The sequence below is a fragment of the Dasypus novemcinctus genome, chromosome X, assembly GCF_030445035.2.
Source record: "Dasypus novemcinctus isolate mDasNov1 chromosome X, mDasNov1.1.hap2, whole genome shotgun sequence".
In the NCBI taxonomy this organism is placed as follows: Eukaryota; Metazoa; Chordata; class Mammalia; order Cingulata; family Dasypodidae; genus Dasypus; species Dasypus novemcinctus.
Genome location: NC_080704.1, coordinates 35828999 through 35856221, shown reverse-complemented (window position 1 = coordinate 35856221; position 27223 = coordinate 35828999). Strand labels below are relative to the sequence as shown.

The following is a 27223-nucleotide window of genomic DNA, read 5'->3' as shown; positions in this document are numbered from 1 at the left end:
ATGCCATTAGTTTAATTATAAAAATTCATTACATGAAGCCATGTAAGACAGAAATAATGAAACTCTAATGGGTTGGCCGATAACACATTTACTAGCCTGCTCTCAGCTTGTAGTCATTGTTGAAAGGACAAAAAAGTAACAACTTTGGTATGTAGTCCTCAAAGCTATTGAAAAGATTAATCATTTCCAGCAAGCTGGAAAATGAGGGCCATTTTCTTAAGTAGTATCCCCTGTACAGAGTGTTACCTTCTGAAACAGTTGTTTGGTAATGTCAGAGGTTTAATAGATGAGTCTTGGAGTTAATGGTGAGAGGCTTTACATTTCAAATCGCTTCCTTACAGATATTTTAGCATTTCTATTATTAATCTATGAAGAGGTTCTATAGGTCATTTTAATTCCCACAAGGAAGAAAGAAAGAATTTTTTTCCCAATAAAAATGTATAGAACATTAATTCATACTTAGGACTAAATTGTTTAGTGATTTTTAAAAATAAACCAAATATGTATTTTTTCCTGCTGTCTTTGTTTGGACACTTCTTACTATATTATATACAATAATTTTCCAATCATGCTATAATCATTGAAAGTATTATTTTGTATTCTTCAAAGTTCAATTATAATGAACCCAATCATTTTCTTTAAATATCTTTTTATGGAAACATATCTCATTTAACTGGATATGAACCCTGAATTGGTAGTCAAGAAACCGGCATTCTCGTGATGCCTTTTTCACTGACTGTATCACATTTGACAAATCACTTAATCTTTCTGAGCTTTCATGTTCTCATGTGGACAATTATGGGATTGGACAAGAGGAAAAGAGATAACAAAAGGTGAAGGTGGACATATGGGCTGGGGTCATACATTTGAAGGCCTTGTAATCCAAGGAGAGAGTTTTGAAATTTGTCCCATGGGTAATAGGGAGCTACTGAAAGGTTTTACACAGAAAAGCAATGTGATTTATTCAATTTTCATTTTTAAAAGTTCACTTGAGCAGCTGTTTGTGGATGGATGGACAGGATCTGAGAGGGGAAGAAGCAAGACAATAAAAATGTTTTTTGCAGAGAATTGGTGAAAATGTCATTCTTAAATCTTTAGAAATGAATAGAAATGGAGAAAGCTTATCATAGTGTTTGTAACTAGCAGCACTAATATATGGGCATGATAGTGGTTGAAAGGGAAAGTTTAAGGTCATGTATATTACTAGAAGGAAAACTAAAAAATGTAATATGGGACTGTAAGGCATAGTGAAACCTTATGTGAAATATGAGTATGGTTAATATTGTGTATATAAGACTGTTTTTCTTTGAAACAATAAATGTATGTTAATGATATAAGATGTTAATTTCAGGCAAAAATATAACCAAAGCAAACTGTGGACAGTAGTGTATTGTAATATATTAACAATCTTCCATTAAGGGTAAAAAAAGGAAATATACCAAAATGAAAGAAACTAGACAACGGATACTGTACATTGTTTGACTCCATCTATATGAAATATAAATACAAATAAATTAGAGAGTCAGAAGCAGAATAGCAACTGTGTACAATAGGAGAAGGATAGAGAGATAGAGAGGTGATTATTAAGGGGTAGAGGTTTTTTGTTTTTTATTATTATTAGAGGAGTAATAAAATATTTTAATAATGATCGAAGTGATGAATGCACAACTATGTGATCATAACAAAAATCATTGATTTTACATATTGGTGGATTATATGCTTTATGAATATGTGTCAATAAAATTGATTTTTTTAAAAAAGGCTATTACAGAGTCCAAGCAAGAGAAATTGAGGGCCTAAAGTAAGGCAGTGGAATGGAGATAGAAGATTTGGTTATAAGGGGAAATCATGATACAATACCACTCTGGGTATACTCTCTGCCTCTTTCTTCAGGTAAGGATCAACTTATACTGCAGAAGGAGATGATTTGGCTAGAGACAGAAACTTGGAGAATACCAACACTTAAAGGATAGGTAGAAGAAAAACCTGAACTGTAAGAGTATAGCGGAGACCCAAAGAGAGAGGGAGCCAAGAGAGGCTAGAACCTCAAGAAGAAGTGGGTAGTAAACACTGCCAGTTGCTGCTGATAAATCAAGTAAATGGATAACTTAAAAGTGTCCACAAGCATTGGCCTTTGGCGACTGAATTGGTTAACTATGTTCACAAAAATGCAGTATGACCACCTACCTCAACATTTCAGCAGCATAAAACAATAAGCATTTATTTCTTTTTCCCAAGTTTGCAGCTTGGCCATGATGACACTGTTTGTTTCATGCTGTCGGTTGATCAGTGTGGCTCTGCACCGCATATCACTCATACTCCTCCTGAGATAAGCAGGCTAGCCAGGGGATGTTTGTTCCTAGGTGGTGGCACATGTTCAAAAGGGCTAGCCCACTGCCCAAGCACATTTCAAGCCTCTGCTTGTATCACTTCGGTTAACATCCCATTAGGCAAAGCAAGTCCGATGGCCAAGCCCCACATCAAGGCAGGGGAATAAACTTTGCCTTTTGTAAGAAGAACTTCAAAGTTACATAGCAGGGAAGCGGATTTGGCCCAACAGAGAGGGCGTCTGCCTACCACATGGAAGGTCTGCAGTTCAAACTCCGGGCCTCCTTGACCCGTGTGGAGCTGGCCCACGCGCAGTGCTGATGCGCACAAGGAGTGCTGTGCCACGCAGGGGTATCCCCCGCATGGCGGAGCCCCACACGCAAGGAGTGTGTCCCGTAAGGAGAGCCAACCAGTGCAAAAAAAATTGCAGCCTTCCCAGGAGTGGCACCACACACATGGAGAGCTGATGCAGCAAGATGATGCAACAAAATGAGACACAAATTCTGGTTGCTGCTGACAAGAATGCAAGCGGACACAGAACACACAGCGAATGGACACAGAGAGCAAACAACTGAGGGGGTGGGTAGGAGACGGGCAAGGGGAAAGAAATAAATAAAATAATTTTTTAAAAAAATAAGGTATTTGGTGATTTTAAAAAAAGTTACATAGCAAAAGACATGATTGCAGGGAGAGAAAAAGAATTGGGGCCAATAATTCAATCTGCCACTGTGACTTCTGTCAAAGTGGTTTTATGGAATGGTAATAGCACAAGCCTGATTTTGATGAATTGTAGAGTATCAGGAATGTAATCAAGTTGAAGCAATGAGTGAATATTTGCCTTCTAAGGAGGTTGATTTTGAAGGGAAAGAGAATGATAGAGTGATTTGTGTTTAGTTTTTTGTTTTGTGTGTGTGTGGTTTTTTTTTTTGGTTGTTGTAGTTTAATTTTTAAAGATGAGAGAGACACTCATGTTTGAAGGCTATGGAGAAGGGTCCTGCAGAGAGGCAAGAGGTTAAAAACATGCAAGGAGAGGGAATGTATAGAGGAGGATTCCAGAATAGATGGATACACAGATGGAGGAACTGGCTTCCAATAGCAAAGGAGTCATCTCTTCCTCAGAGACTGGAGAGAAGGAGGCAAGATGTAAAGTCTGATATTTGATGAATTTTATACTTGCTATATTCCATTTCCCCCTATGTAATCGTAGGCAGGATCATTTGCTATGAAATTTCCCCCAGTTTGTGTCAGTAACAGCCCAGACTGGAAACCACACTAGATATTTCAAACGGAGAGAATTTAATACAGAAGACTGGTCAGATGAAGAATGGAAAGGCTGAGAAGCCCAACAGGGGATAATTAGGCAATCCAAGGGTAGAAACATCAGGAAGGTGTTACCACCCAAGAGCTGGAGGGTCAATACAAGAAGGTGGTGTTATCAAAGCCAGAGTCATCTGGTGTTGACTCAGCCACTGTGGAAGCTGCACACAGCAGGTACTATAAGTGGAAGGAAGGGCTGACCAGTGGGAACTGGGGACAGAGAAGGGACACTGCCCAGAAAGAGAAAGAAGGGGAGAAATACTATCGTTCTTCCCTCTCTCCAGCTCTCTAATCTCCCACTAGTGCCTCTCATGGGCCTAACCCTGCTAAAGCCAGCTAGCAAGAAATCCTGGGATATTCTGACCCCCTATGGTGGGCGGCCCATCTACAATACTCAATATAGTAGGAGATGGGCAGAGAATGGATGTAAGAGCTAAGAAGCTCTTAGCTGTTAGCTCACAGTCCACAAATGCAAGCACGATTTCCTGGGCAAAATGAGATAAATCCAATATGTCCAATTTTTGTCCAAAAATATAGTAGGATCCTGTTTTATAATTTTCAAAGCAATTTGCTTTTAATTTTGATACCTCATGACAAGCCTGAGGCATAGGCAAAATAAGTGACTCCATCCTATTTTGCAGATGACAAAACTGGAACTCACCAAGATTAGTGGCTTCCTTGTGATCAAACTATAAGACAATGGCCAAGCAAGGCTTCCTGGGCCGAAGCCTTCCCATTACTCTGCACTGCCTTTCATGAAGTTCCTTTGAGTAATAGTCATTAAAAATTAAATATATATAGTTCACCAAAAGTAAACATTTATTTCACTTGTAGATGAATATCCCAAAATACATTTTGTAAGAAACCTTAAACGATACTCAACCCTAAAATTTTAATCATAGGTCTACGCGCTCTCTTCTGTCTTCTAAAAATTAAATGGAGGGAAGTGGCTGTGGCTCAATCAGTTGGGCTCCCGTCTACCATATGGGAGGCCCTGGGTTCACGTCCCGGGGCCTCCTTGTGGAGGCAGGCTCGCCCACATGCTGCAGAGAGCTGCCCAGCTTGCAAGCGCCGTGGAGAGCTGACTCAGCAAGGTGGCGCAACAACCAAAAAAAGGGAAACAAGCAAAAAATGCAGAAGAACGCATAGCAAATGGACACAGAACAGGCAGCAAGCAAAAAAGCTGCAAGGGGGGGATAAAAAGGGGGGGGATTAAAGGGAGCCTCGTAGAGCTGCAGTATTTGTAGACCATGGCTATACAACAATGATCCACCTGCTTTGCATTCATTGGTGAATATAGTGTGATTCATTAAAAAAATAATAGTAGTAGTAGTATTAATGATGATGCTAATGACTATAGCTTATACTTATTCAATGAGTTGGGTATGCCAGATGCGGTTCTAAGTATTCTCCCTGGATTTTGTAAATTAATCCTCATAATACCCTTCCGAAGCAGATGATACTATTCCTTTTTAGCAAAGGAGGAAACTGAGGCACAGAAATTATAAGTAACTTTTCCATTAGTCACATATCTAGGAAGCAGTCAAGCCAGGATTCAAACGCATTGAGCTCCTTCTGGTGCTCAAACTTCCAACCTCTCTTCTTCCTCCCATCTCCACTCCCATGTAGAGTCAATATCCCTAAAAAATAAAGTGCTTACAAATTAAAAATGAGGGCAAACAACAGAACAAAATTATTTTTAGCATTTAAGCTTTTTGAATTTACTTCAAGTCATTTTGTAGTCCAGTCATTTAGTCATTTTTCTGCCTAAAATACTTTGTACAAATACCAAGCACCTACTTGCAGCTGCATCCTATTACGTTTCAATGTGAAATATTTCTTTCATGGTTGGGGACCTAATCTTCAGGGGATTAAGATTTTTATATTCTTCATAGAAACACACACACACACATGCATACCCACAGAATCATCTTTTTTCCTAGGCTAGTGCTCACAGTATTTAAAATTTCTTCATACATCATGATCACCGCACTAACTGTCCCCTGTAGTGTACACCATTGTAAATGGAAGTCAGAAAGAAAGCAGAAGTGTGTGAATTCTATTGTATTTTTTGAATTTACACTCCTTTTGTGGCCTAGAGTTTTCCCAATAGTCAGTTTCACAGAGGTAGGCAAAGCAGTCAAGGTCACGGTTCCTAGTGTGAATGACCCCTGTGTAAAACCCAAGGTGGTCGGGATGTTACCGTAGGGAAGGGAAACCAATCTGTTCTGGTGAATGCCTTTAGAAGGGAGAAAAGAAAGCTGCTATTGAGAACCTTTGAGTTCAGATCAGGGTCTTAGCCCTCCCAATTGTTAGCCAAGGTCGGTGGGAAATTTCTTTTCAATCCTGCATCCTCCCAAAGCCTGGGCAGTATTCAGTGAGGGTGAGCACTCAGTGAAAATTTCCTTAGGTATACAAATCTAACTTTCAGTGTGAATAGAGATTTGGAGAAAATTATATGCATGAGCATTTTTGCCTTTAGAGCATTAAGGTCTATCAAACAGCCCTGGTTTGAAGTCAAGCCTTACTACCGTTTCACTGTGCTGTCTCTAATTTAACTCTAGCTTGCTACTTTCTTCAGGAATTTTGGAAAATTCGGGTATACTTTTCAACTTAAGCTTTCAGTTATTTTTTTTTATGGTCTGGAGAGTATAACTAAAGAGTGTATCCTCATAGCTAGACTTCTCAAATAGCAATCCGTAAGGGTGTGGTGGCTTCCAATATTATTTACCTTGCTCAAATAAAATAAATGATTTTACATTCATTAAAGTTATTTATATTTTGTATGCTTATGCTGGTTCATAAGCAGTTCTTAAATAGTTGTACCCTTCTTAAAGAGGAATTACCATGGAAGAAGGTAGCAAAGCTATTGGTTTCAGTTTTGGAGATTCTTATGCTACTAGAGATTTTTTTTTTTAAGATTTATTTATTTATTTGTTTCTCTCCCCTTCCGCCCCCCCCCCCCCCCCGGTTGTCTGTTCTATGTGTCTATTTGCTGCATCTTCTTTGTCCACTTCTGTTGTTGTCAGCAGCACGGGAATCTGTGTTTCTTTTTGTTGTGTCATCTTGTTGTGTCAGCTCTCTGTGTGGGTGGCACCATTCCTGGGCAGGCTGCACTTTCCTTCGCGCTGGGCGGCTCTCCTTACGGGGCGCACTCCCCTGCGTGGCACCGCACTCCTTACGTGCATCAGCACTGCGCATGGGCCAGCTGCACACGGGTCAAGGAGGCCCGGGGTTTGAACCACGGACCTCCCATGTGGTAGACGGACGCCCTAACCACTGGGCCAAGTCTGCCGCCTGCTACTAGAGATTTAATTGGCATAGATAATAAGCTCTTCTTTTAAAATGCAAATATCACCTTCTAGAAAAGGAATCCATTGATCATTTACTTCTTAAAATACATTACTGTTTTCACTGCAGATTTGGCTTGAATGGGGAGGGGAAGAGAAAGATAATTTTGTACCCAGGAAATTTCCAGAAAGGGCAAGCCAGCAGTGTGAGTGTCACCTCAGAAGGGCTTTTGTGTAGTGTGGGGGTATGAAAGTGGAGAAGGGGACCTGTAGGGCTTGATAAAAGGAATATAGAAGGAAAGGCAGACATTCCACATGAATAAATTCTTTTAATTTTAATTTGTTATTTATTTCTCTCCCCCCCGCCCAGTTGTCTGCTCTCTGTGTCCATTCACTGTGTGTTCTTCTGCTTCCGCTTACATTCTTGTCAGTGGCACCGGGAATCTGTGTCTCTTTTTTGTTGTGTCATCTTGCTGTGTCAGCTCTCCGTGTGTGCGGCGCCACTCCTGGGCAAGCTGTGCTTTTTTCATGCAGGGCGTCTCTCCTCAAGGGGCACACTCCTTGTGGTTGGGGCTCCCCTATGTGGGGGACACCCCTGCATGGCAGGGCACTCCTTGTGTGCATCAGCACTACATGTGGGCCAGCTCACCACATGGGTCAGGAGGCCCTGCATTTGAATCCTGGACCTCCCATGTGGTAGGTGGACGCTCTATCAGTTGAGCCAAATCTACTTCCCCACATGAATAAATTTTAATTGCCCTATTGTAGCAGCAACTATGCTGGGTGCCTTTAGAAACTGTCTCTCTACTACTTTCTTAGCAAAAGCTTAGCTGCTTGGTATGAGTTTGTAATCTGAATCTATTTGTTATATGCAGTAAATGCTATTGTTCAGTGTGATTCTAGAATGGGATGTTCTAAGAAACTGAGAAATGCCAGATTATATACAGATTATATGTTTTCAAGGAATAGAAATCTAACCAAACACACTGAAACTGTGCTAAAAGTATTGTTTGATATTTATTATATAATTATTGTACTAGCATGAAGGAACAAATATTAAATAAAAAATTATTCTTTTTAGAAATATCAATTACTTTTATTTTCCTCTGTTCTCCTTCTAATGCATGACTATATGTTCTTACAGAGATAAAAATACAGCGTAGATAAAAATTTTGTTCTCTTTTTCACTTAGGGGTTCTGTGTACATTTACTGCATATTAGACCATTGTGTTGATATATTATTTTAATGTTCCCTCTTTAAACATTGAAATTATTTCTTTTTTTTACTATTTTAGTTAATGGATATCTTTATTACTATAGTATATTTCTCTTCCTTAGAATATTTTATTAGGAGTGAGATTACTGGGTCTAAGAGAACAAGCATTTTGTGCAGCACTTGATAGTTCTTGCCAATCTGTCCTAATAGTGTAGGTACCATTCCCATCAGACTTACTACATAGATGTGTTAGTTTTACCACAGTCTTTCCAGCTTTGGGTTTTATTGTTTGTTGGTTTAGTTGGTGTTGATCTTCTTGATTTAATACTCTATTTATTTCTTAATTATAAGTTAACTTTTTAAAAATAAAACCTTTTTATCTTTATTGCTTGAATCATCTGCTGCTATTCCTCAGCCCATTTATGAATGGCTTAACCTAACATAATGAATTTGGTACAACTGTCTTGGCAATTTAATATTACCTTAATGGCTTAGAAGGTTCCTCTCTGTATTTACAGAAGTGTTTAATGGAAATTTCAAGCTGACATACTTCCAGTTAAACCAATCACTTGTCTACTTCTTTCTTTAAAATACATTTCATGTGATCAAACATGTAGGTTGAGAATACTCAACTGCCAAAGAAAAAGAATACATAGATGATTCAGATTAGCCTGAATTTTACATTTGAATTTTGATTCTAGTTTTAAAGTCATTTATTAAAAATTTTTCATGAACAAATTTATCCTTGGCAAAAAGTTCATAACTAGAATCAGTACAGTTCTGTTACTGTTGCTCAGTATTTTCTATATGCAGTTTTAGTTGAATCCAGTAGATGGCACTAATTACATAAACAATTTAACAAGTTAATGAAGAGGGAAAGAAATACATGAGGTAATTTTTTTGTTCAAATTTTCATGTTACATTCTCCAGAATTAAATGAAGCTTATTTTTTATAGTTTTCTCTCTCCCATGATAAAAACAACTAAGCCCAATTTATGTCCAATTAATTGCTATTAAATTGAAATACCTAATACTGATTATTGCTTAAGATCCTGCATTTGACGTTTTGTGATGAAAAGTAGATTAGCTTATACTGTCATATGTTAGATTAAAAGCAACCAGGTAGACATGTTCTAACGTGAAGATTCAGAAGCTATTTGTGAATCATTTTCAGAAACTCCAACCACAGATTTCATGAAAAAAAAAAATGACACTGATTCTCTTTCTCATACACATCTATAGCAGTTGGCCAAAGACCTCCGGCAGTGGCAGATAAATGTAGACGTGGCAAATGACTTGGCACTGAAACTTCTCCGGGATTATTCTACAGATGATACCAGAAAAGTGAACATGATAACAGAGAACATCAATGCCTCTTGGGGAAGCATTAATAAAAGGTATGGACAATATTTTTTCTAAACTATTGTCTGCTCTAATGATGATACTGAATGGGCAATGCAGAGTTGTATATCCAGGCTTACTACACTGAGCCTTGGGAGGAGCCAAGATGATAAATGCTAACTAAACTTAGTCCTCCTATTTTAAAGATGAGGAACTTGAGATCTGGTGAGATCAAATGATTTGCACACAGTTGCAACCAAGAGACTGGACAAAAAAAAAAAAAGAGAGAGACTGATTTGTAGCTAGAAGAGTCATTTATCTGTCTGCTTTGAGAACTCTATCCAAAGAAGTATCTTTCTATTCCATCGTCCTTAATCTGACGAGAAAGTCAGGCTGGGCTTTATGGTGGAGTTATAGCTGTCCGCGGTGCCATTATTCTCTCTCTCCACATACCCATTGGGAAAATCAGTATAGGGTAAAATGCCTAATAACTTCATTTCCATTTGATATCCATGGTAATTAGCAACTCTTAGAGATGCCATCTCCTCAAACTAGGTCCAATCTCTTTTTTTTTTTAAGATTTAGTTTTTATTTATTTCTCTCCCCTTCCCCGCCCTGCCCCAGTTGTCTGTTCTGTGTCCATTCACTGTGTGTTCTTCTGTGTCCGCTTCTATTCTTGTCAGCGGCACCGGGAATGTGTCTCTTTTTGTCATGTCATCTTGCTGTGTCAGCTCTCCGTGTGTGCGGCACCATTCCTGGGCAGGCTGCACTTTCTTTCACGCTCGGTGGCTCTCCTTACGGGGTGCATTCTTTGTGCATGGAACTCCCCTACACAGGCGACACCCCTGCGTGGCACGGCACTCCTTGCGCACATCAGCACTGCACATGGGCCAGCTCCACACGGTTCAAGGAGGCCCGGGGTTTGAACCGTGGACCTCCCATGTGGTAGGCAGATGCTCTATCCATTGAGCCAAGTCTGCTTCCCTCTTTTTTTTTTAAAGAATTATTTATTTATTTATTTTTAATTTACCGCCCCCCCCCCAGTTGTCTGCTCTCTGTGTCCATTTGCTCTGTGTTCTTCTGTGTCCACTTGCATTCTTATCAGTGGCACCAGGAATCTGTGTCTCTTTTCTGTTGCATCACCTTGCTGTGTCAGCTCTCCATGTGTGTGGTGCCACTCCTGGGCAGGCTGCACTTTTTTTGCATGGCGTGGCTCTCCTTACAGGGCACACTCCTTATGTATGGGACTCCCCTATGCGGGGGACACCCCAGCATGGCACAGCACTCCTTGTGCGCATCAGCACTGCACGTGGTCCAGCTCACCACATGGGTCAGGAGGCCCTGGGTTTGTACCCTGGACCTCCCACGTGGTAGGCAGATGCTCTACCAGTTGAGCCAAATCCACTTCCCCCAATCTGTTTTTTATCCACTCTCTTAACCCCTTGAACTTTTTGTTCACTAGCACTTATCCCCATTACAAATAAGGACAGTGATTATGTAACTATTTGCTTCATGTTTGTCTTCCACATTAGTCTAAATTCCATGAGGGCAGAGACTTTGTCTTACTTGTCATATCCCCAGATCCTGAGCCAGTGCTTTGTATTTATTAGGAAGCTGGTAAATATTTGTTGAGTGATGACTCCCTCTGCATAATATAGAATTACCTTGTGCATGCTGTGGTGAGTTAAGGATTGTGGGGTACTCATTTTGAGAGGCATCAGAAAATAGGGGCAAAAATAGTGCAGTGATGAGGAAGATGACAGTGAAAAGGAAGTGAGCTCCAGAAGGTGACATGGATGATCAAGGAAGTCACTCAGGTGGCCTTTATTAAGAGGAGAAGGGAGTGAATGTAGCTCAAGTGGTTGAGTGCCTGCTTCCCGTGTATGAGGTCCCAGGTTTGATTCCTGGTACTTCTTAAAAACAAAACAAACAAAGGGAAAAAATAATTCGCATTTGGAAGCAGATGTAGCTCATTGGTTAAGCACCTGCTTCCCAGATATGAGGTCCTGGGTTCAATCCCCAGTACATCCTAGAGAAAGAGAGAGACAGAGAGAGAGAGAGATTATGAACTAAGTGCAGGAACGCTTCTGAATAATGAAACATTGATGTATGGAGGTGGAGAGACCACATAAATCTTGAACCTGAGTTAGAGATTAGAGAATGAAAACTCCTGTGAAGTTTGATTTGAGCTGGAATAGAGCAACTGTAATTCTGAATTCCAGGCAGTAAGTGTTCAGGTGACCATCGAAAGGAGATTCAACCTGAATTTAGGGAGTTATATCTGGGGCGCTATAAGAAGGACCCTGGTAGAGAGAGGAAGAGCTTGATTAAGGGACTGATATTTGTAAAATATCAGACAGGGGCAGATTAGGCTTGGAAAGACGTATTCAAATGGTATCAATTGATACCAAAAAGTCAATAGTTAGATCTCCATGGTGTATGCCTGCTTCTCCAAGAGAACCCTCTTTGGGAAAGCAAATTAGCTTCAGAAATCAATTTGTTGAGTTCAGAGGATGAAAGTTAACAGGGTCAAAGAAAAAAGCTTATTCATGGTATGGAACTAGGGCTTCAGTGGGACTAGTTTATCTCATCTTATGCTACTTCTGACAAATCCTTGTCTCTACATTCTCATGCTCCTTGATGCCCCAAACAGCTCTCTCTCTCTCTCTGTTTATTACTTTCTTAAAATCTTTGGATCGCTCGGGAAGAGCTTCCAGTTTCCTTTTTTTTTAAACCTGGTCCTTAAAGACCTATCAACTAAGAAAGATACATTCTTACTCCCCAAGTGGGTAAAGTAAGTTATAATTTTAGAAGCCAACTTACCTTTTTTTACCTGGGCATTAAAGAATCTGCAATTCACGGAGCTAATTTTGATTCATTCTTCTAAAGTCCTTTCCTGCTCTTTTCTCACCTTACATATACACTTTGAGAAAACTTATCCACTTGTGTGGTTTCAGTCTGCTGATGACTACCTAATCTATATTTCTAGCGAAGAATGCTCTTCTGAGCTTCGGGCGTGAGTAACCTACTGCTTCCTGTATATTTTGATGTCCCACAGGAACTTCAAACTGAATAGGTCCAAAGCTGAACTCATCTTTGCCCTCCTCCAACCTCTTTCTCCAAATGCAACTTATTACTCTTTCTATGATTCCTGTCTCAGTGAACATTATCACCACCCATCCAGCTGTTCAAACCTTGACTCTTCCTTCTACAACCCACACCCCTATACTAAGCCTGTCACAAAGCTGTTCGCTTCCTAAATAACTTTTAATTCCAGTCACTTCTTTCCATCTCTACCCCCCAACTATTGTCTTTTGCCTGAATGACCACATGATTCACCTAACTGGTTTTCCTCCCTCTAGTCTCTTACTTCCTACCCGTTTTCTATATAGAACCCAAGATGATATTTTTTAAATGCAGTGCATTCATGTAGCTCAGCCTCCTCCCATTTTGAAAGCCTTTAGTGGCTTATCTATTGCTATTTGAAGACAGTTTACACTCGTTTAAGTGGCTTCAAGGTTTTGCGTGATTTGGCCTTTCCTCCTAACTCCAGCCTAATTGTCTGCTCTCCCTCATTCTCCAACCCCTCCCTCCACACAACTGAGGAACATCCATCTATTTTCATTTCCTCTATCTTCTCTTTCACCTACTGACCTGGTATATATTATTTCCTTCTCTTCATCTAGTTACCTTCTCTTCCATATCCAGGTCTCAGTGTAAATGCCAATTCCTCCCGGAAGCCTTCTCTAATTACCACCCTCAAAGCCTGTACTCCAGTGGTGCCAAATTATAGTGCTTATCTCACAGCACTGTATTGAAGTGTTTGATGGCTTTTGTCTTTACTGGAATGTTGGTCTAAAGGTATGCACATTAGCTGCTTGTCCACCATCATACTCTGCAGCACTTAGCTTGGCACATAGTAACAACCCCCAAAACATTTGTTGATTGATTAGATAAATGATCAAGTGAAAAATAAACTAATTGCAAGTGTTCTGGAGTGCACATAACTCACTACAGAAGAACAATGTATCAGTTTCAAATAAAAGAAGCCCCAAGTTCAGTAGCTTATCCAACAGAGGTGTTTTTCTTACATAATCAGAAGTCTAAAGGTAAGCAGATGCTGACATTTGCTCAGTGGCCCAGCAGTGCCAGCCCTGACATCTCCATATTCTTTTTGGCATTTCTCTCAGTACATGTGCATTCCAGCAGGAAGAAGAAGAAGGGGAATGGATAGTGCTGGTTATCAGTAAAGCAGAACCTTCTCAGGAAGTTCAGGGCCAGAACTGTGCCACATAAGCACTTCTTGTATCTAGAAATTGGGTTTGGGCCAGCAATAGAGAACGTCTGCCACAAAGGGTATGGGAAAGAATGAACCGGTAAATTGACATGCTGTAGCTGGACAGCATGAAGTTCCCTGGGGAGGTAAACAGTCAAATCATTGAGAGCTGGAATAAGATTATAATAACAACAGACCACTTGCTCTGGTTAGTGTGAGAGGTCATGAGGAGAGCTGGATTCTCCATTGGCTACTGATACCGTTTACATCAGAATGTAAACAATACTTTGGCAATGGCTTCTTTCACATTTTTTTTAAAGATTTATTTTTCTCCCTCCACCCCCATCCCACCTATTGTCTGTGCTCTATGTTCATTTGCTGTGTGTTCTTCTGTGTCTGCTTGGATTCTCATCAGGTGGCACTGGGGAATCTGCATCTCTTTTTGTTGTGTCATCTTGCTGCATCAGCTCTGTGTGTGTGTGGCACCACTCTCAAGGAGGCTGAGGTTTCACACGGGATGGCTGTCCTTGTGCAGAACCACTCCTTGTGCGGGGGGCGCCCTTACACGGCGGCATCCCTGCACAGGCCGACACTCCTTGAGTACAGCAGCACTGCGCATGGGCCAGCTCACCACATGAGTCAGGAGGCCCTGGGTATCGAAACCTTGGACTTCCTATATGGTAGGCAGACACTCTATCTGTTGAGCCACATCTGCTCCCCTTCTTTTACATTCTTATAGAACTTATGCTAGATAGAGAAAGAACAAGAAAATTCTTTATGTGAACTTCTGTGTTTTGAAATTTTTGTCCAGTATTGAGCCTAGCTAAACCCAGAAGTTATCATCATCCTCTATCATCCATCATCATCCTCTAAACTTGTGCTGCCCAGCAGGGTAGCCACTAGCCACATGTGGCTGTTTACGTTTAGATGAATTATAATCAAGTAAAGTTGAAAATTCAATTCCTCAGTTGCACCAGCCATCTTTCAAGTGCTCAAGTACCATGTGTAACTAGTGGCTACCTATGTAACTGTGCATAGTAAAATATTTCCATCATAACAGAAAGTTTTATTGCCAGTCCTGTTCTAGATCAACTTTGTCTGTGTTCACCTGAGCAATTCAGGGTGCATTTATAACAATCATGTGCTATATTACTTCAAAAGAGTTATTGCCAAATTTCATAAATTAAAAGTATTTCCTTTACTAAGTTGTTTATTTTATACCATCTCCTTGCTTCTACCTTATTTCTTCTATTTACCCATTTCCTTTTTTTTAGTTACTTGTTTATTTTTAAAGAAGCTTTAGTTTACGTAAATGTTACATCAAAATTATAGGAGATTCCCGTACACCTACCCCCTCTCCCTCCCCCACATTCCCCCATTAACCACATCTTTCGTTAGTGTGGTATATTTATTGAAATTGGTAAACACATATTGAAGCATTGCTACTAACCATGATTTATAGTTTACATTATAGTGTACACTTTGCCCCACACAATTTTATAGGTCTTGACAAAACGTATAATGGCCTGTATCTGCCATTGCAACGTCATGCAGAATAATTCTTCCCTCTCCCTCCCATCAGACCCTGTTTATTTTACCCATTTTCTAGTGGGTGCTGAAAGTCTCAAAAACTGCAGCTATGGCAGGATACACACACTTTCACTTTTGTTGTTAATCCTATAAACTCAATTTTAAAAGGAAAGATGAATAATATTGATATTGGGTTATGGAGAAAATATCTCATACCTTTGGGGGGAAATCTGCAACTAAGACTTTCTAGATAGGAAGAATTGTGTTGCAAGTATTCCTATTACAGCATTTCTCTTTTTTTTTTAAGATTTATTTTTATTTATTTCTCTCCCCTTCCCACCCCCCCACCCCCCACCCCAGTTGTCTGTTCTCTGTGTCCATTCACTGTGTGTTCTTCTGTGTCTGCTTGCATTCTTGTCAGCGGCACTTGGAATCTGTGTCTCTTTTTGTTGCATCATCTTGCTGTGTCAGTTCTCTGTGTGTGCGGCACCATTCCTGGGCAGGGCGAACTTTCTTTTGCTCTGGGCAGCTCTCCTTACAGGGTGCGCTCCTTGCACGTGGGGCTCTCCCACATGGGGGACACCCCTGCATGGCATGACACTCCCCGCGCGCATCAGCACTGTGCGTGGGCCAGCTCAGGTTTGAACTCTGGCCTCCCATGTGGTAGGCAGATGCTCTATCCTTTGAGCCTAGTCTGCTTCCCTTACATCATTTCTTATAGTTCAGTTTACTACAACACTTATTTACTAACTACCTACGCTGAAACTTTGAATAATATGGATGAATCTATGCAAGATTTTTGTACAGTTGGAATAAGGTGTAAGAATGTAACTTGGAAGAACTTTACTTTGATATCATATACTAGGGCAGGCTGTAGTTTCAACACATCAAAAACAAAAATAGACTCATTTTGTTTTATATTTTAGTGTTTAAGTTTATTAATATGTCAGGGAGTCTTCAATTTTTATACTGACTTTTGACAGGGTTATTCTTATTTACCATTTTTGTATAAATATAAATAGACAGGAGTTCTTAAAAGGAATTAATCTACATTCATGAAAAGAAGAAAAGGCTGCTTCTCCAGTAAATTCTGCTGTTCAAAAACTCAGATCACCATAGATCATTGTTGTGACCTGCAGAGGCAAATATTTTTTTGCTTGATCATATTCCTTAAGCTCCATGTTAACATATCGAGCCTGAAATGTGGGTCTCTGCAACTTCATTTCTTTCTTTTCAATCTGTGAATAGATATGAATTTGTGAATAAGATAATATTAGATGTGATATTACAAATTATTGTGAGAAGCCTCTAAGGATTAGATTTCAAGGACTGCCATCTGGCTGATGACTTTATGATGGCATTGTCATGAGATTTCATTTCCTTATTTCTATTCCAGGATCACTCTTTAGCAAGAAAAGAGACTTAACTCTGCATTGTCTGTAGTCATGTTAGGGTTTACACAACTACCAACCAGCAAGGAGCAAGTTCATCAAGTAGGGGGACTAGTCCAAGTATCAGAGGATTTAACATGGCTTTAAGTACCTTACCTAATACCCCAGATACCTGAAAAACTCCACTAGTTTCTAAAAAGGATTTAGCATGTATTTATGTGTGTTTGTCTGTGTACACATAGACATGTATACAATATGTGTATATGTGCTACTCTTTTATAGACTAAAGGGTGGGAAGGGCAGAAGCACTTAGACCATTAGGAGTCCATTGTCATAATTCGTTATTACACATAATTCATAATTACACATGCTCTGATGTACATAGGTGTAAATGCATTTACAGGTAGACACATACAGACACTATTTCTTAATATAATACTTCAGTATCCACCCATCTTCCCTAATAATATATTCCAGATTAGAATGATCACAATTAATAGTTGATAAACTGAAAAATAATCACCTTTATTCTCCATCTTTGGCAATCTTGAAGGCTCTTGTAAGTCATTCCTTGCCTCTCTAATCGTAGTTCCTTTCTTCTCTTCTTCAATTTAAAGAAATAATAGAAGGAAAAAAAACATTGAGCCCTACTGTGTGTATTGCAAAAAGCTACTCTAGCTAGATGCTGGATCTCTTTCACGTTCCCTAACATGTTCTTTTAGTAATTTTTCTGTTCTCTTCCTCCAAGATCTTTAGTTTCTTCTTCTTGCTTCTTCTGTTCAGCCAACCAACATGCTCAAGGCTTCCTTATCCTGAAAATTTTTTTCTTGGATACCATCTTTTCTATCCAGCCATGTCCTATTTCCCCTTACCATCAAAATTTTTGAAGTAGTAATTGACAGCACTATTTTCTATTCATCCACCCTTGATGATGCTTTGACCTATTCCAGTCTGGCTTCCCCAGCACAAACACTTTACTGAAAACAAGGATTTACTAAGGCCACCACTGACTTTCTAATAGTTAATTGCCCTATTTTTATCTCTTCATCTACTTCTTTTAAACCTTGGTCCTAGTGATCATCTGTATTAGCTGAAACTTTCCCTTTATATTCCAAAACAATATTCTCTTTTGATTGTCCTATTTCTATAATCATATGATAAGTGTAAAGTTCATGGCATAATGCTTAACACATAGGAAGAACTCAGTAAATGTCCTCTGTCATCAACATAATAAGAATTCATTCACTAATTTAATATTTTGGTGCTAAACATGTACTAGGTCGGCTCAGTTCTTGGTAATAGGTATATAGCAGTAAACAGCACAGAAGAAAATCCCTACCCCTATGAAGCTTATTTTGAGGAAGAGATGGTATGAGATAGACATTGACAAATAAAAACCTTAAATATATGATGTCAGGTGATGATAGTGCAATGAAGAAACATAAAAAGCAAAGGGAGCTGAAAATATGTGTGTGTGTGGTGGAAGGGAATTTGCTGCCATTTAAACATCATGGTCAAGAATGGCTTCACTGAAAGGATGACATTTAACCAAAAACTGAAAGAGTTTAGGACATGAGCTTGTGGAAAATTAGAATAAAAACAATCCAGGAGGGTAGGAATGCCCTGAGCCAAGAGTATGCCTGGCATGTTGGCAAAACCATAAGGAGACCAGCATGACAGGATGGCAGAGTGAACAAGCAGGAATGTAGTAGGTGATAAATTAGGAGCAGTAACAGGAGTCTGATTACATAGGGCTTTGTAGGCCACTCTAAGGAGTTTCTGTTTTACTGTGATTGAGATGGGAAACATTAGAGGGTTTTGAGCAGAAGTATCAACTTTTGACTTATCTGGCCACTCTCATATAGACTAAAGGGCGGGAAGGGCAGAAGCACTTAGACCATTAGGAGTCCATTGTCATAATTTGTTAGAGAGATGATTGTGGCTTAGACCAAAATGGGAGAGGTGAACATGAAGATAAGTGTTTGGATTCCCAAAGGGTTTTTGTTTTTTTTAAAATAATAGATTAGAATTTGGTATGAAAGATGGAGAGGAGTCAAGGAAGACTCCAGTTGCTCAGGCAAGATGAGGTTCCATTTCCTGAAAGGGGGAAGTTTGTGGGAGGAACTTGTTTTTGGAGCAAGATACAGACTCACTGTATTTGAAATGATTATTAGATATCCATGTGGAGATGTGTACTAGATAGTCAGATATATAAATCTTAAGTTCTGGAGAATGGTAGTCCTGGAGATACAAATTTGAGCATTGTCGCAATCATCAGTGTAGGTTCCTCCTCTCTATACAACCCTTAAATGGGGATGTTCCATTCTTAATTCTCTCCCTTCTTTCTCTGTACACAGTTCTTAGTAGATTTGTCTGTTAGCTTCAACTACCATTCATAAGACTCTTCAGTGTTTATCTCCATCGTGCATCTTTTCATCTCCAGAACTATACTTCTAGCCCATCCTCCATACATCTCCACCTGTGTATCTTAAAGGCTCTGAAAGGTCTAAAGTAGAATACATTATCTACCTCTAAAATGATGTTAGATTTCCTGGGTTTACAGTATTGCTTAACTGTCTAGCTTAATTGTCTCTAAAACTGGAAACTTAAGAATTACCTTCTACTTTTCTTTCCCTCTCACTTCCTCACTCTACCTACACAAGTATTAAATTGTTTTTCAAATCCTTTAAATTCTACTTCAGAAATTGCTCTAGAATTCATAGCAACAAAAAGGTGGAAGCAATTCAGATGCCCATCAGTGGATAAATGGATAAGCAAATGTGGTATATCCTTACAATAGAATATTACTCAACAATAAAAAGGCATGAAGTTCTGAGACATACTGTAACACAAATGAACCTTGAAAACATGATGCTCAGTAAAAGAAGCGAGATGCAAAAAAACACAAAGAGTGTATGGTTCCACTTACACGAAATATCTAGAACAAGAAAATTCATAGAGTCAGGAAGCCAATTAGGTGCTATTAGGGGCTGGGGAGTTATTACTTAATGGGTACGGAGTTTCTGTTTGAAGTGATACAGAAATTTTGATAATGGATGATGGTGATGGTAGCACAACATTGTAAATGTAATAAAGCCACTGACCTGTGTATTATCAAAATAAAATTGTTGCAGATGCTATCCCCTTTTCTTCATCCCTATTGTTACCTCCTTAGCCTAAAGCCTCTTCATCTTTTTGCCTGGAAGAATGTGGCCACTTTTTCTCAGTGCCCTTAGCCATCAGTTCTCTACCCTCCTCTGGCTTCCAGACTGGCCCCAGAGTTGTTTTCCTTAAAATCAACCTTCAGGCTTGCCATTGTCCCCATTACTTCTTTTTTTTTAAACTCCTGAGACCTGATTGGATGATATTTACATATGTTCTATCCACCAAAAACATGCCTAATAAAGTTTTTTTTCAAGGAAGAAAGGCAGATAGCAAAACAGATTTTTAAATATTTTGTTTTGTTTATTTAGGAGAGGGGCAGGCATGTGACCTTCATAAAAGACTTATACTGTTCTTTCCAATAACATTTTTTGAATTTCTTTTCTGATGCTGCCTGAGGACTGTTTTTTGTTAGTTTGTTTTTTTGTTTTTATTTTTATTACCAGAAGTCCACTGTAATGTTTTATAGCCACACCTTTTGTTTGCTCAATAATTGTAAACAATAATTGTTTGCTGCATTGAATTAAACAATCAGATATCAGGCACAAAATGGCTTTGGATTATTTCCAAAAATTTTCAAGAATGAAGATTTGTTGCCCTTGAAGTTATATAAACTAATGTGATATGAGGCTATTAAGGCATTTAAAGTATAGCCTCTTATTCAGTTGGGGGCTGCTTATGATAACATTTGTAGCATATTATAGTCATAAAAATGAAATCTACAAATGACCCAAAAGTCAGAAGTTTAACTCTCTCATTTTAGAGTAGCCTATTTTTACTTCCCTCTCATGCAAAATATTTTATACCGTCTAGCCTATCTTAAGGACTAAAAGGATTTAGTACATTTAAAAATTACAATCCATTAGCAACTCCTTTAGGTATGCTTCTTTGTGAGTAGTGTATGAAAGTTTCCTTTGCACCTTCAAGAGAGGGTTATATATACTCAGGGGAGCCAATGTGGCTCAGTGGTTGAGCACTGGCTTCCCACATACCATCCAGGATTCAATCCCCAGCCCCAGTACAAAAAAAAAAAAAAGAATGGGTTGTATGTATAGTCACAAGACACTCCTATTTTTCTACTACTGAAACCCAGTCTTTCCAACTGAAAATGAGGCATAAGAATTCTCACCATCCTACAAGAGGATAATATAATACCTGGAATGTTAAGCCTTGGGGCATTGGGCCAGAGAATGTCGTGATCCATATGGATCTAAAGGGCTCTTGGTGGTAACTGCCTGCCGTCATTTTAGGTCCATCTCCTTTAAAGTAATTAGAATGTTTCCAGCTTGCAGGGACTGCACACAAAGGGAGACATTTGGAACCCTATCACTGGTGATTTACTTATGTGGAAAATTACCTGGTGAAGTAGCCAAGCAGCCATTTTCATTCTAACCAATCCTATATTCCTGAACCAGGCACCAGCACGCCAAAATGTGTGATTAGAAATTCAGATTACCAATGAATAAGAAACTACTAACATTTAAAAAAAATATTAGAATTGCTTCCTAAAGGAGAATTATGGGACAGCAATAGACATTTCTTTTCTTCAGTAGTAAATTTAATATTATAGTGTCTAAAAGTAAAACATATGGAAGAAAGTTCTCCTCGCTTGGTTTCATTGAACTATTAATGTTAGCAGCAGCCTAGTTCTCCACTATATTACTTATGTTTATAAGTCAATTATATTTATACATTTTCTTTTTTGGGTATCAATAGCCTTCTCAAAAAGAGTTCTTTAAAATACTCCATAAAGTAGAGAAATCAGTTAGTTTACTTTTAGAAAGTTGGCTTATTTTGATAACTGGATATAATCATCAATTAACATGTAGTTTTTATCGGTACAATTTTAGCATTCTTAGATTTTGGAGATCTTTTGACTTTATTTAACTTATAATGCGTATTTGTTTTCATTGTTACAATCATTTAATTCAAATACTGATATGAGTTGTGTGGAACTTAAATGTTTAAATTTCAAAAAAGGAGTCATTTAAGCATTTCTAGGGGGCCAGCAGCAGCAGCAGATCCTTTTGCAGTCTATTTCTTTAGTAGAAAAATCCTGATACCATCTCTAGCTCTTTAGAGCAAGAACCTGGCTCAAGGGTCTTGCTTGACTTGGAGCATTTCTGGTTTTTCTTGAGCCCAGCAGAATCTGGATTCCTGGCAGCTACTGCACACTTCCCAGTCCAGAATTCAAGAGCCCTGCTCACCAGTTTGTGTTTCTATGCCATTTCTGACCCAAAGAGCTGTTTATCTCGGTTTTGAGCCCAGACCTTGCCTTTTTGCTTTCTATTTTAACCTTTTACTTACCATTGTTCTATGCTATATTTAGATGTTTCTTCTATGTTTTTTTTCTATTTTTTTTAATTGACTTTGTAATAATTTCTTCTATGTTTTGAACTAACTTTTTTCTAATATAAAGCAATACTTATTGTAGAACTTATGAAGAAATTAGAAAGAGAAGCACCCATAACATTTTTTGCAATTCCTTTCAACACGCTTTTGTAAATGTATTTTTGCTTACCTTTATTTTATTTAACCTCAATTTATTAACAGTTGAGAGCAGTTTCAGATAGCCCCCCCCCCCCTTTAAACATCCTTACATTCTTATTAGGAAGGTGATGGCCAGGTTATCTTTTCAAGAAAAAAGCATGGGAAAAAATAATTCCCCAAGGTACATGTGACTTACTGAATAGCCAGAAAAAAAGCAGTGCCCCCATGCCTCCAGGCAATGTTTTGTGCTCTGGCCATTATTGTTGTCATCAACATTCACCCAAAAAGATGACAAATATTTAAATTAACCAGAAAATCTATTTCCCATTCAAAGCAATGGTAGTGTACTTTAAATATCTTCCAGTATTCAGCTTTGCACTTACTTAGCTTCATCAAATCCCTAATTATAATTCTCGTTACATAAATCTATGTCCAGCCTGTATCTTCATGCCACAGAGCATTTGAAGCAAGTCAGACAAACCTAATTCAAGCCTCTTTGGAGATTATAACCTACATCAAACAGATTTATGGCTACTCATACATTTCCAAGGGAATGTGTTTTTCTTCTGTATTGCTAGTATTTTAGGTCTACCAAATGAAATTGGGTTAACTATTGAACTTCAGCTTTATTTCTTCACAACATTTTTTGTAACATTTAAAAGAAATAAACCCTCCATAGAATGACCAAATACAATTTTCATCCTGAGACAAATATGGTAAATAATACTTTTTATGCTTTTTTCTTAATGGGATGTGATTTGCTAATATGTAATATATAACTAGGACCTAAGTTGTCCATTAACATATAGATGCTAAAATGGCATTGTTCACTTTAGCCATGAGTCTAGCTATTAACTTCTACTTAGAGCTGGTGTTTCAACCCTAATCTGCGATTCTGAGGCCTGTGCTCCTTTCATTGCTGTTTAATGGCTTCATATCAACTTGAAAGGAGGTTTCTGGCAGCTTTTCATAGTAATCTAATCTCACCTCTTTCCTCTTCAATATTTTCATCAGTGACTTGGATGAAGACATAGATAGCATTCTTATCAAATTTGCCAATGACACAGAGCAGGGAGAAATAGCAAATACAGTGGACAAAAGTATCACGAGCCAAAAAGATTTCAACAAATTGGAGTGGTAGGCTAAATATCGAAAGAGGAAATGTAAATGGAAGGTGCTATACTGGGGTTCAAAAAGAAAGTAAAATAAAAAACAAAACCCAGCTGACTTACACTGGGATCCCTGGAAACAGATTCTGAGATGGACAGTTATATGCTGAAATTTCCTTGAAGAGTGAGATACACATGTAAGGAAGCAAGGGAGACAGGTTTGGAAAAAGGGAAAAGCTAACCTGCAATGAATCTGACCTATTCTAAGGGGAACTCTGGGATATGGATGGCCCTTCAGAGATGCCCTGAATTGAGGCATAGTGGCTGAGCCCTTGTACCCCAGTATCAGTCATCCTGGGTCACCCTCTGGAAGAGGGTAACCTTGGACAAAACATCGCTACAGCTGAGGGCAATTTCCAGTAAGGGAGGCAGCTATGAGGTGTTAACAGATGATATTCCCAGCTGCAGGGGCATGGGTCCATGGGTGCCCTGATGCAGATCTTGCCAGAGCCTCAGTGTATCTACTATCCCAAGAGTGGCCTTGGACTAGCAGCATTGGCATCACCTATGAGCTTACTGGAAATGCAAAGTCATGGGTTCTACCTCAATTGACTAGATCAGAATCTCTGGTAATGAGGCTCAGGAAACTTAACAAGCTCTCCAGCCTCCAGAAGATTTGTATGCATGTTAAAGTTTAAGAACCGTTGTACTTCACCAAGCAAAGGCATTCAGATTGAGAAAACATAACACAGGAGTTTCAGTGATAACAACCTCTCTCTCTCTGTGGCAGTTCGATATTATTTCTGAATTCAAAAAAGAGATAATGATTGTGTTTGTAAACTGGTCTGTTTTTCTGGACATGATACCCTTTGATTGATTGAAATTCAAAGGCTTTACAATGTGCTTAATTCAATCAAGATTAGGGCTTTGATTCAATCATGTCATCAGGACATGCAGGATTGAGTCCCCACTCCTTTGGCGGGCTACATAAGCTCTCTCAAGAAGACTGAAGAAGAAGATACACAGAAGAAAGAGAGAACATCATAGATATGGCAGAAGAGAGAATCTTGATTTTGGGGCCCCTTAGAGAGTTGAGCAATTCGCCTGATAGTTTACAGCTGAAGAGACCAGCCCTCTGAGCAGCTGAGAAGTTTCAGAAATAAAATAGCCCTCCAGCCTACAATGAGATTAGAAGAAGCTGAGACCACAGTGCCTTAAGGGGGAAGAGGAAAGCTGAACCCTCACAGACATGCCTGCCATTTTGCTTCAACATGTGGCAAATGACTCTGGGTGAAAATTCAATCTTGAGTTGGGCTCTTTAGGGCCTTGTAACTGTAAGCTTTTACCCCAAATAAATACCTTTTATAAAAACAAACAGATTTCTGGTACTTTGCATCAGCACCCCTTTGGCTGACTAATACACTCTCTTTCTGTCACAATGTAACAAAGCAGTTGAAAAGAAAAGCTAAGGAATCTTAGGTTCAAGCATGCAATCTAGTCCCCAGAACCTACATTTCAGCTTAGTAGAGAGGGGGATTTTGTGATAAAGCTGTTCAAAGATGGAATGGGCTGCCTTGGAAGCTTGTGGAAGTAACTGACATAAATTGGACAATGCCTTTCCTTTGAAGTCAGATGGTATAATAATTCAAAGCATCAGGTGGACACATATCTTTAGTATCCTGATCTCCCTCAAATAACTTTTCTGGAGTAGTAATATTTTCCATATGGTGTTCTTCCAATACTAGTTCCATTGTATCTTTTTTTTTTTTTTTTTTTTAGGTACTGGAACTCAACCACTGAGCCACATTGGCTCCCTGAATTGGTTTTTTTTTTCATTTGTTTGTTTTGGGGCATTTTGTTTGTAGAAGGCACTGGGAACCGAACCTGGGACCACCCATGTGGGAAGCAGGCATTCAACTGCTTGAGCTACATCTCATCCCCCATTGTATCTTAATAAATGTGAACTCAGGGAAGGGTTTTATATATATACTTTAGGTAATATCAGGTCTAATCATGGTAAACATTTATTTCCCATAGGACTAATGAGTTAATTTATTATAGTGTACACATTGTGTACCAACACTGTATGTGTGTTTGGGAATGTCTGAAGAAGGAGGTAGTCTGTCTAGTATGCATCCCTTCCAAAACTTTGACCATGGAAACAATTTCCTAAGGAAAATCTTCTATGACACAATAGCATCTAGTCTAATACTACGCATGAAGCATGTATGGAGTAAACATTTATAAAATAGATGGAATAGCATTGAAATGGACCCAGACCACTCTGTGGTGATCATCTAACCTAGTATTACCTGAATAGTATCCTCAAGTGGCATTGCCACATCTGTTTGCTTGGATATAAGCCTATAAATTGGTCACTCTTATCAAGGGAAGCTGTGTTATTCTACTTTGACTCTGTTCAGACATCTTTTCTATTATTACATTGGACTGTTACTCATAAATAAGTGAAGGAAGGAAGGAGGGGAGGGAGGGAGGGAGATGGTCGGATATGTGTCTGTGTGAGGGAGAGAGAGAGAGAGAAAGCTTGAGATATTGATTGATTGAAATCTGGCACAGCATATTTGACTCATATTGAATCTTTGTTTTCTTGAGACTTCCCACAATGAAGATGGAGTGAAAATCATTTAGAATTCATGGTAGTAATTTGGTACATGTTTAGAAAAAGAACTGACACTTAGCCAAAATCTCTGTTAGCAGATAGCAAAACCAATAGGTTCTATTAGAATTGCAGGAATCTTCTAAGTTGTTTTTTGTTGTTTTTGTTGTTTTTACTCTGAATCAAATAAACTCTCTTAACACCCTTTCATATCCTATCACCATCACCCTTTTAACAGCATGGGACTAGCTCTTGCAGTCCCCTCCCCCTCTAAAAAAAAATCCCATATAATCCACATCCTGCTATCGATGACTTTTAGTCTCATTATCAGGTTGCATCTGATGACAGAAAAGTTTATCCCGGCAGGTAGGCAATTCCAGAAGCCCGGCCAAATACTTGGTGTGTGTGACTCAGACTCCATATCCTAATCATGTGGAGTGACCCTGGCTCACCCCATCTCACTTGGAAGCCATTTCTGATGGATAGAACTACTCTGCTGTGAGGAGAGGCAAGGATCTTCAATAGAACAGTCAGGAGAACAAGAGTAGAAGCTCAGTTCTAACAGGATTTTACAGAATTCTTGCCAAGCTAGTAGTTTGGGACTCACTCTTGACTACAAGCCTTAATCCATGGGGTAGAACACTGTGCTCAGGCTGGGTTCTGCTCTCCGGGTTATGCCCTGCTTGTCAAATGACTAGCAAATAGAAAATGATCTTTACAATTTACTAGCCCACATTTTCAAGTGAACGTAACATTTTGTGGATCTGAATTAACCTTCTTTGAATCTGTGTTACCAATTTAAATATTGAGATCTTCATAACTCAGATAGGGATACTGAGGCACAGAGAGTCTATGACTTTCCCAAGCTCAAAAAGCCAGCCCATGTTAATTCTCACACAGAATTTTTTGTTTACTGTCTCCCTTCTTCTTTTTCTTGCTTTTTGGTTTTCTTTATGTTTACATTGTAGCACAATTTATGTGATGTTGAATTCCCTAATTCTCTGAGAATTTTCTTAATGAACAAGATGTTACTTTTTAAAATATTTCAGATAATTAACTCTGCTCTATTCTAAGGCTCAAAGAGAGCATCTAGGCAAGCGTTTTCTGTTCTTCCTGGGTGAAGCAAGTTTCCCTCTCTTTTTTTGATCTGAATTCC

General features: G+C 38.9%; 1 protein-coding gene across 3 annotated transcripts in view; it reads left to right on the top strand.

The window, feature by feature from the left end:
• The window catches only part of DMD (dystrophin), a 2676723-nt gene that overhangs the window by 2099110 nt on the left and 550390 nt on the right, over positions 1-27223 (top strand). For all 3 annotated transcript variants that reach the window (XM_058291720.2, XM_023592525.3, XM_058291721.2), the window contains one exon: positions 9394-9548. In XM_058291720.2, coding sequence (XP_058147703.1) covers positions 9394-9548 — 155 coding nt within the window. The remainder of the gene's footprint in view (positions 1-9393; positions 9549-27223) is intronic.